Consider the following 11326-nt stretch of genomic DNA (forward strand, 5'->3'; position numbering starts at 1 on the left):
TAAACCAAGCATCGCATCTTTTATTGAAATGAACTGACAATCACTTTTTAAAGTGCATTAACCTTTGAAACAAGTAAGATATAATGCCCTTAATGTGCATGCGAGGAACATTAGTGCGTTAAACTGTGTTCGTGCATCAGTGACCTGAGAAAACACACTTCAACACACAGCGTAATGAACTACATGAACACACACTAGCAAACTGCCATTCAGAAACACTCACTTCTACTCACTACATCTACATATTGATCATCAGAAACACCAGCTTGATCTGAGCGAATGTGTTTCAGCTGATGAACACACACACACACACACACACACACACACACACACACACACACACACACACACACACACACACACACACACACAGCTCTGACTGGTCAAGTGTGTCATTTTAATATCAGGTTTATATAAATGTACTATACTTGTATTTATATTACAATTAACGTACTTAATAAAAAAATAATAAATAATGATTTAACTATTTATTACGATTATTATTAATAATAATAATTTTTACATTACAAATAATGAGTTGAGTTTTCAATTATTGTTTTTAAATTATGTATTATAATATTTATTTATAATAACAATAATAACAATAATATTTATAAATTATATATATAACTTTACTCTTATTGTTTTGCAAACATGTTTTAAATGATTGTTTTTTAAATTATTTATTTGTATTACATATCGATCATCAGAAACACCAGACGCTCTTGATCTGAGCGAGTGCGTTTCAGCTGATGAACACACACACACACACACACACACACACACACACACACACACACACACACACACACACACACACACAGCTCTGACTGATGTGCAGGTTTGGTCAAGTGTGTCGTTGCACAATTTTTGCCTCCGACTGAGAGGGTTTTCGTCAGCAGGACGACTTTTCCTGCCATTTTTCTATTTTTCAATTTACAATTTACATTATCAACGCAGCTGTAATATGATTAAGTATGATAGACAAATCTAAACAATATGTTAGTTATGGCTAAGATGTATCTTGATGTAGCCTTGGGAAAACAAAGAATGAAGGATTCCCCCCACTCGTTGTCACACTCTGCAGGCACTGTGTAATGACTGTATGACTGCTGACAATTGATCCATGTTTGTCTCTTATTCCGTGATGTACAATTGTTTGCCACTACAGCGCTTTACTGGACAAGCTAACAAAAACAAACCGCGTCAGTCATGTCATCATGTGTCGCGCCTCTTGACAAACCAAAAATTTGAATGCACGGTTTTTGCATTTGTGTGTGCAGGTTTTTTAATTTTATTTTTATTTGACGAATATTCAAAATTCACATTTGTATTAGCCAGGCCTACATGCTTCAAACACCAGAGTCCCTCTCAACATCTGAGCAGACGCAGGAAGAGTTCTGTGTGTTTATCGGCTTCAGAACATCTGATGAAGTTCATTAAATGAGGAAGGAAAAACTATTTTAGTCTCAGTTCTAGCCTGTCAAAATGTAAATGAGGTTATGAGTTTAATCAGCTTCTGCATATCACTGTGTTCACGCTCCCGAACGCCACGACACACACCATGATCTCTGACGCTGTGTGTTGATGGAAACACTGCATGACAGATCGACTGTCAGAGTCCACTTGTGTTCGACTCAAACTCTCTCACCAGAGATAATCTCATCATTTCAGGTACAAAAATATCAGTTAACTTTTAAATTCTGCATTTTAAATAAGTGTTCAATTATTATTTTTAATAAATAATAATAATAATAGTAATAATAGAAATATATTTTAATATTATTAGATTTATATATTTTAAATTGTACTATTATTATTTTTATTTTACAACGAATGAGTTACAAATTATTCATTTAATTATTTAAGATAATTATTAATAATAATAATAATAATAATAATAATATTTTAATATCAGGTTTATATTTTTTAAATGTACTATCATTATATTTTTATTACAATTATTTATTTAAACCAATTATTATTTTTAATAAATAATAATAATAATAATAATAATAATAATAGAAATATATTTTAATATTATTAGATTTATATATTTTAAATTGTACTATTATTATTTTTATTTTACAACAAATGAGTTACAAATTATTCATTTAATTATTTAAGATAATTATTAATAATAATAATAATAATAATAATATTTTAATATCAGGTTTATATTTTTTAAATGTACTATCATTATATTTTTATTACAATTATTTAGTTAACCAATTATTATTTTTAATAAATAATAATAATAATAATAATATAAATATATTTTAATATTATTAGATTTATATATTTTAAATTGTACTATTATTATTTTTATTTTACAACGAATGAGTTACAAATGATTCCTTTAATTATTTAAGATAATTATTAATAATAATAATAATAATATTTTAATATCAGGTTTATATTTTTTAAATGTACTATCATTATATTTTTATTACAATTATTTAGTTAAACCATTTAGCATTTTTTATTATTTGTGAAAATTATGAACAATAATAATATATTATTTTAATATCAGGTTTATATAAATGTACTATACTTGTATTTATATTACAATTACCGTACTTAATAAAAAAATAATAAATGACGATTTAACTATTTATTACGATTATTATTATTATTATTATTATTATTAATAATAATAATATATTATTATAATATTATTTTATTTGTTTTAAATTCTATTATCATTATTTTTACATTACAAATAATGAGTTGAGTTTTCAATTATTGTTTTTAAATTATGTATTATAATATTTATACATTTTAATAACAATAATATTTATAAATTATATATATATAACTTTACTCTTATTGTTTTTTAAACATGTTTTAAATGATTGTTTTTTAAATTATTTATTTTTTATTAATAATTATAACAACAACATTTATATATTTTTAACTCTCCTATAATGATTTTTACATTACAATAAATTAGTGAAGTTTACCAGTACAGTATTTAATTATTTATTTATATTAATATTATATTATTTATATATTTTTAACTCCACTCATTATTTTTAAATTGCAATTAATGAAGTGTCAAGAAATTGTTTTATACATAGTAGAATGTTATTCATTTAATTGTAAAAACTTTCTAATGTCGTGACATCTTTATTATGACAGAAGGTGTTTGCTAACGGCCATGAATATTGTTTTATATAGTATACATGTTATGATGGTAACGGGCGATAGCATGTTAGCATGATGGCTGTAGCGTGTACCTGGCGTGTGGCAGCATGAGGTAGTGGATGCTCCCCGTGTCCTTCTCCTCCACTGACGCCGGGTCCATCAGGTGACGCAGGTTCTGGTACATCATCTCCGTTATGAACGGCGTGAAGGGAGCCTGAGCACAGGAAACACTTCTTAAAGGCGCAGTGTGTCATTTATAGCGGCATCTAGTGGTGAGGTTGCGAACTGCAAACAACAGAAGTTAAGATGGCCGACAGGAAGTGATGTCGTCGTCTGAGACAGCAGAGAGTAGCTAGTTAAACAATGAGGATTCTTTACAAAGATAATTTAAGAAATGATGCTTGCTTAATTATTCAGTAAAACGTTATGTTATTGCGAATATTATTGTAACTTGTTCATCATTATGTCATTGTTTTATTCGCTGACTTTAGCTCGCTTCTTCATTATATAAGGTCTTTATACACCACTGAAAACATAGTTATGTATATGATATTGCATTTCTGGCAGTCCTCCTAAATATTACGCAATGCACCTTTAAGTGAATGAATAAACTACAGACACTATCACCACACAAAGCCAAGGTTTCCTTCACTGAAGAGTCACTGAAGCATTAAGTTGTTCCTCATAATCACTGATGGGGAAAATGGGGCACTGAAAGTCTGCTTATCTATCAAATCATCTTTTGGGTCAGTAATTAATTATAGCCGTGAATTGAAGCCCTGCCTTCACAGTTATGAACTGCATTACACTGCAAATATCAATTGTTTCAAATAATAATTCAACTCTCATGTTGTTGGAAAACCCATATGACTTTCAGTGGAACACAAAAGTGAATCGTGGCGGTCGCTCTTTTCCATTCGATTACAAGGACTAAAGCTTAAAAAAGTCATAAAAACGCTGTGACAGTCGCCCGTGTGACTTGTGCGATATATATATATATATATATATATATATATATATACAAGTTTTGTTAAGTCATATGATGCTTTGCATGAGAAACAGACTGAAATTTGAGTAGTCAATTGTGGCGAGCAGGACGAGGCCGGTGGCGTGAGTGATAATGAGCGACGCACCGCTCTCGTATCTCTCACGGAGGAGCGGAATCATAACACGTGGGCGGAGTCAGCCAATCAGAACAGCGTGTGGGTGCAGTCAGCCAATCAGAACAGTGTGTGGGCGGACTCAACCAGTCAGAACAGCGTGTGGGCGGAGTCAGCCATTCAGAACAGTGTGTGGGCGGAGTCAGCCAATCAGAACAGCGTGTGGGTGGAGTCAGCCAATCAGAACAGCGTGTGGGTGGAGTCAACCAATCAGAACAGCGTGGGGGTGGGGTCAGCCAATCAGAAGAACATGTGGGCGGAGTCAGCCAATCAGAACAGTGTGTGGGCGGGGTCAGTCAATCAGAACAGCGTGTGGGTGGAGTCAGCCAATCAGAACATCGTCGGGGCGGAGTCAGCCATTCAGAACAGCGTGTGGGTGGAGTCAGCCAATCAGAACAGCGTGTGGGCGGAGTCAACCAATCAGAACAGCGTGTAGGTGGAGTCAGACAATCAGAACATCGTGGGGGTGGGGTCAGCCAATCAGAACAGCGTGTGGGCGGAGTCAGCCAATCAGAACAGTGTGTGGGCGGGGTCAGTCAATCAGAACAGTGTGTGGGCGGAGTCTCGCGACACCAGAGAGTAATCTTGACGGCACTCACAAGAAAATGGATAAGTTGCTACATAATCAAATTCACAAATATTACAACATTTAAACATTATTAGAAATACACAGGCTACTGAGTTACTAAACCAATCTTTGTCAAAGAATACACTTGTTTGTTCACAGTTTGAACGTCCTTGTTTCCATTTGTTTCATTTCAAGATCTGAGGTGAATTATCCATTGTTGCTTTTACAGCTTCAAAGCTGGAGCACTAAATGATATTCAGAGTCACATGACATGCTTTTAACATTAAATAAAGCACATAAACAGCGCCTGAGATTATCATCGCCTCACTTTGTGTTTGTTGTTCCAGCGCGACGTCGCAGAAAAATAGGAACCGTTTCTGAAATAGACACGTTGCGTGTCGCCGTCGCGGCTGGTCAGGACAAACACTCTGATCAACATGGAGAAGAACCTTTTATCGCGCGTCGCCTGTAGTTAGGACACGGTGTACAGGAGGAGCGACGACAGTGAAGATCGAGAGAGGACCAGGCCTGGATTTATGTTGTGTTTTGTTTGTTTTATTATGTGGCAGCAGTCGTCCGTGTGGGGATGCTCTCTTTTACTCTCGTTCATTTTATTATTGAAATCTGTTAAAGTTCACGGTTCCCGCCTCCTCCTTCCCACAATAACGAACTCTGCTACAAATTTACTTTCAGTCTTTTAAATAAACATGTTTGATCTTTAAACTAAGCTGTCGTATGACTACAGAAGACGTACAGTGGTCAGATGAGCCGCTGATATGATGCTTTAAATGATACTTTTTAAGCAATTTTGAAGTTTGACAGCTCTAGTTTTCATTCACTGTCATCACACTAAAACCACACAAGAAAGAAAGTCACACAAGACCAAAATTACATTCAAATAATAACTTTCTAACTATTCCGTTAGGAAAGATTATTTAATTATTATTATTATTTTAGTTATTCATTCATATTCGTCTGTTTGTTTCTTAAAGCATAAACTTCACAAAAATGTGTTAAACTGATGCTTAAAACAAGAAAAAATTATCTTCTTCAACAGTTCTGCATTTCAAGTAAAGGATTGTTTTTAACAAGAAAATTAGAATATGTAAATTTTTTCAGTATACAAAAAAAATCCTTTATTTTTTGGTTTTAGTAATATAAAACAAATTATATTTCAAAAAGCATTGCAACACTTCTATATTCAATAATTTCATCCCCATCCACTGAGAACGGCCACATTCCTCCTCCTGAAAGCAGTGTTTGACTGTTTTCTGAGCGCTGGCGAGACTCACCATCAGTCGACACATGGAGAGGAGCACACTGAAGAGGGTCTCCAGGGCACGGATACAGTCTTCAACACCACTCTCACCCTGAACACACACACACACACACAGAGAGAGAAAGAGAGAGAGAGGATAACAGCTGCAAGCACTGCTGACTCCTCCGCTCTTAAACACACACAACACTGCAGTGTCACAACATCAAGCATCACGTCTGAGCCTGCAGGTCCTGGCTCTCATTTATTAAACTGTGCGTACGATCCTGATTAAAAGTGTACAAGCGCCTGAAAGTTAATATTCAAAATTCCCTTTATAAAACACAGTCAGGATTGTGCACATGCGTCTCCACCCCGAAGTAACCATATATGGAGTTTTGCCGAGTTGTGTCCTCATTTGCATATGCATATTCATCCACGTGATTCCATGTTTAACGGTACGAGACATTTGGAAAATATGGGATGCGGATGTGCCATCACATTACAATGCTAAAAATCATTTAATAGCCGATCCTTGCCTTGTTTTTGAATAAATAAATCAAAATAGTATAAAATACATTTCAGAGATAGTTTTTCTCAATCCTTTCCACTAGCCAAATAGAATTTTTAATGCTTTATATTTTTAATGGAAACAGATAGGCCTTATTGTGCATTATTGATCATTACTTGCGTGAAAATATGTTCTCAAGACTGTGAGTTCTGCTATTATCATGCGCTAAGCAAACATTAAAATCGCATCGCATCCACTACAAATATTTCTATTTATTAGAATATACAATTTTTTGTAACTTCTCTTGTAATGATTTCATGTAATTTAAGTGCGTAACTCCATTAATAAGAATGGCATATTTGATGTAAATGTGTGTATCAGATGTAAAACATAGTTTAAATCATTATTTTATTTATTATTGTGAACATGCACTGTATTTATGACTCATAATGAGGATAATTTAAAGTGGCTTTCCTGAGACCACAGATCTCCGTTTGCAACAGAACGTACAGAGACACTGTACAGGACTGAGAGCTGAACACAGGAAAAACTGAAGAGAGAAATAAAGTTATATATTAATATAAATCTGATTATCCAGGTTTAGTGCAAAGAATTGCTTGCTTTAAGAATGAGGTGTGCACCAGGTGTTCGTCCTAAGAGAACGAGAACGCAAACGGGCTCAGGACGAACACCTGGTGCACACCTCATTCTTAAAGCAAGCAACTGTCCTCAATGCAAGTGAGTGTAATATTCTTATTTATTATTATTTATCATAATTGGTAATGATGAGATCTAACAATGTTCTCACAAAATCATTTTGTATCCATTTTATATTGAGAATCTCTGGTGAGATCTGAGGAGAACAGAGGCATCATGGGAATTAAAGAATGTCAGAACCGACTCACAGGGAATGTTTATCTGCGGTTATGGAGAGTCTCCACAGAATACTGACTCTTCTGGGCATTTCATTATTCAGTATGTGAATGTGTAAAGAGAATTAGCCAAACTCTATAGTCTCAGCATCACTCAAATGTGTTTAAATAAACCTCCTATGATAGTTTACTAATGCCTTAGTTCATGTGTTTTCTTTCTTTCTTTCTTTCCTTCTTTATTTTCTTCCTTCCTTCCTTCCCTCATACTTTCCTACTTACCTTCCTTTCTTTCCATCCTTCTTTTTTCCCCTTTCCTCATTCCCTCCTTCCTTCCTCCTTTCCCTCCTACCTTCTTTTCTTTCTTTCTTTCCTTCCTTCTTTCTTTTTTGCCCTCCTTCCTTCCTTCATTATCCTTCCCTCATTCTATCCCTCCTACCTTCTTCTTTCCTTCTTTCCTTCCTTCTTTTTTTGCCCTCATTCATTTTTTCCTTCCTTCCTTCCCTCATACTTTCCCACTTACCTTCCTTTCTTTACTTAGTTTTACCCCTTTCCTCATTCCCTCCTTCCTTGCTCCTTTCCCTCCTACCTTCTTTTTCTTTCTTTCTTTCTTTCTTTCCTTCCTTCTTCCTTTTTTGCCCTCCTTCCTTCCTTCTCCTTCTTTCCCTCCTACCTTCTTTTCTTTCTTTCCATCTTTTTTTGCCCTCCTTCCTTCCTTCTCCTTCTTTCCCTCCTACCTTCTTTTCTTTCTTTCCATCTTTTTTTGCCCTCATTCCTTTCTTTCTTCCTTCCCTCCTTCCTTCTTTCTTTCCTTCTTTCTTTTTTGCCCTCCTTCCTTCTTTCTTTCTTTCTCTTTCCTTCCTTCTTTCTCTCTTTTATTTTTTGCCCTCCTTCCCACCTTCCTTCTCTCATACTTTACCTCTTACCTTTTTTCTTTCTTTCCTTCTCTCCCTCCCTTCATTCCTTCCCACCTCGCTCCTTCTTTCCCTCCTACTTTCTTTTCTTTCTTTCTTTCCTTCTTTCATTCTGTCCTACCTACCCTCCTACCTTCCTTCTTTTCTTTCTTTCCTTCTTTCCTTCCTACCCTCCTACCTTCCTCCTTTACTTCCTTCTTTTTTATTATTTTCTTTTTCTTTCCTTATTTTTTTTTTTTTTTTGTAAATGGTCCAAGCACTGATTCAATACAGATGAATCTAAGTGTGTTTTGCTCAATGGATGAATAATGACATTCATGGATGAAATATGTGTATTGATCTGTGCTTTAACTCAGTCTGGGTCACTTCTAGCCCAAGGGTCACAAGCAAGTGCAAGGCTCAGGAAAAATATATTTTCTTAATTCTTTCTTTTGATAAATATGAAACATGACTGGGATATTTCTGACAGGTTTTCTGAGATTGTGTGCGAGTCGAATCTTGCCTACCTTCAGACGCCTGCGGTTCGTCCTCACGTACCAGTTAGTGAGCATATCCACGAACTTGACCAGTCTGGGAACCACCGTATAGAGTCTGTAGGCTGGAAACACGAGCACACGTCTATTTCAGACCGTCCTTGCTGACAAATCAGTTCAAGTGCAGGAGTTCATCAGATGCTCACCTCCCATCTCATCTCTGAAGAACTGAATGAGAGACTGGGTGAAGGACTGGATCCATTTGTCCATGATGTTCTCGCTCACGATGGCTGTCCTCTCGTTGTACAGGAACTCGATGCCCTCCTCCTAATGAGGGGAAAACGATCATGGCCCAGTCAGACACTTGTCAAATAATAAGCTGATAAGATAATAAAATAAAAGATCTTTTCTTCACTTCTAGTTGTCAAATCTCCATTGAATTTAAATACGACACGACAATACTGAATTCAAGCACCAAACTACATCAGGCATCCCAAACTTTTTGACAGATGAACCCCATGATCCTTCACTTGAAGATCTTTTTCTGATATGTTAGGATAATTGTAAAAATGTAAGCATTTCAATCCCCTTTTATGCTCATCAAGGCTGCATTTATTTGATCAAAAATACATAAAAAAATCGGAAATGTTATTACAATATTAAATAACTGTTTTCTATGTGAATATATTGTAAAATTTAATTCAGTAGGGGTTCAATCTTCAGCTGGCTGGCAGGAGCCGCCACTGGCATGTCATGTGACCTGCTGGCAGTCTGCTTTGGCCAGTTTCAGAAACCATTTATTTTTGGCAGTTTTTGTGTTTTGAGTTCCTCCCTCTCTAGCTCATTTAATATGCATCTGTTGAACCCCTACTCATTTAATTTATTCCTGTGATCAAAGCTACATTTTCAGCATCATTACTCCAGACTTCATCGTCACATGATCCTTCAGAAATAAATTCTAATATGATGATTTGCTAATATTAAAAGAAAAAGTTAAGAAAAAAAATCAGCTAAAAAGAACAGCATTTATTTGAAATAGAAATCTTTGGTAACATTAAAAATGTCTTTACTGTCACTTCTGATTAATTTAATGCTTGAAAAAAAAAAAAGTATTAATTTAATTAGGGATGCACCGATATGAAAATTTTGACCGATATGATAACCGATAATTCTTTATATTTAAAAGCCGATAACCGATATATTGGACGATAAACCTAAACCCACTTTTTAATCTAATTTTTGAAATCCTGATTACAAAACAAAAGTCTCACCGTTAAAAGCCATGTCCCAAAAACCCAATTATAATCTTTTCATTATAATACAAATAATGAATTATTTGGATTATGGATTATATATATATATATATAGATAGAGGACAAATTTGCTTTTATCAGCTGAGAACTATAACATATGGTGGCCGATGTATCGTGATATGACATGAGGGTATCGTTACACCCCTAATATATATATATATACACATTTATTTTAGAATAAATAAGGTGGTGCAGTGCATTAGACTGGCTTCTTAAAGCCTTTGAGTTGCAGAGCCTCATCAAAGAGCGTGTGTGTTCAAGACACACTTCTTATTTATTATCAATGTTGGAACCAGCTGTGATCCGAGAGCCGTACCGTCTGCAGTCTCTGGAGGTTCTGCACCAGGAACCGGTAGGCGTTGTACCAGGGCAGGAACACGTCCTTCAGCACGTCTCGCACGCCCTCTTCTTTAAAGCGCAGGTTCTCGGCCCGGACCACCGGCGAGTTGATCAGGTACAGTCTGAGGGGCAGAAACAGGTGAAGTCACACCAGGAGGACCGTTCCTCTGGTTGAAGAGCGTCTTTCCTCATGAAAGTTCACATGAAAGGGCTTTGGCTACTAGCCTCGGTGAGTGTGTGATGCCTAGTTTTTAAAATCTGTTCAGATTTTAAAAGTCATGTAGTGCATTCCAGCCTTGAGATGTAATGCTATAACTAAGTATGAGCAATAGTGAACAGATAATAAGAAACCAATCAAAATAATTAATCTTTGATCCGCCAGGGGTCTGTGGGGAAGCTAAATACAACTTTAGCCCTATCCGGACGGGATTAACATTCACGTAATGTAATTTTACCACAAGACGTCTGTAAAATTAATGGCCAGTTCACATGGGATAAGAGATCTCAGTAGAACTAGCAGAAGTGGGAGAGTAACTCGATTTACACACCGCCGTCACTCCTGTCGTGTCGTCATGTGTGTATTACGCTGCTTCCTGAAATCACGTGCGCTAACAACCTATATTTATATATATATAACACAGTTATATCCGGTCGAGCGATGCATTAATTAACTTCAGATAGGATTGTGTTGGTAATAGGCACTTACCTAACGCTAAAAGATGTTTCGTGCCTCTAACATGTGCTGTCGATCTTCTCTCTGATCTGATGGTGTGTGTG

At 35.5% G+C, this 11326-nt stretch overlaps 1 protein-coding gene across 2 annotated transcripts in view; it reads right to left on the bottom strand.

Annotated features, from left to right (window-relative positions):
- The window catches only part of iars1 (isoleucyl-tRNA synthetase 1), a 136950-nt gene that overhangs the window by 73997 nt on the left and 51627 nt on the right, over window positions 1-11326 (bottom strand). For both annotated transcript variants that reach the window (XM_079857204.1, XM_079857205.1), the window contains exons 19-23: window positions 10527-10671; window positions 9104-9224; window positions 8931-9022; window positions 6168-6245; window positions 3240-3361 (exon numbers count right to left, since the gene is read on the bottom strand). In XM_079857204.1, the coding sequence (XP_079713330.1) occupies window positions 3240-3361; window positions 6168-6245; window positions 8931-9022; window positions 9104-9224; window positions 10527-10671 (558 nt within the window). The remainder of the gene's footprint in view (window positions 1-3239; window positions 3362-6167; window positions 6246-8930; window positions 9023-9103; window positions 9225-10526; window positions 10672-11326) is intronic.

The sequence above is a fragment of the Squalius cephalus genome (genome assembly GCF_949319135.1).
Source record: "Squalius cephalus genome assembly, chromosome: 22".
NCBI lineage: Eukaryota > Metazoa > Chordata > Actinopteri > Cypriniformes > Leuciscidae > Squalius > Squalius cephalus.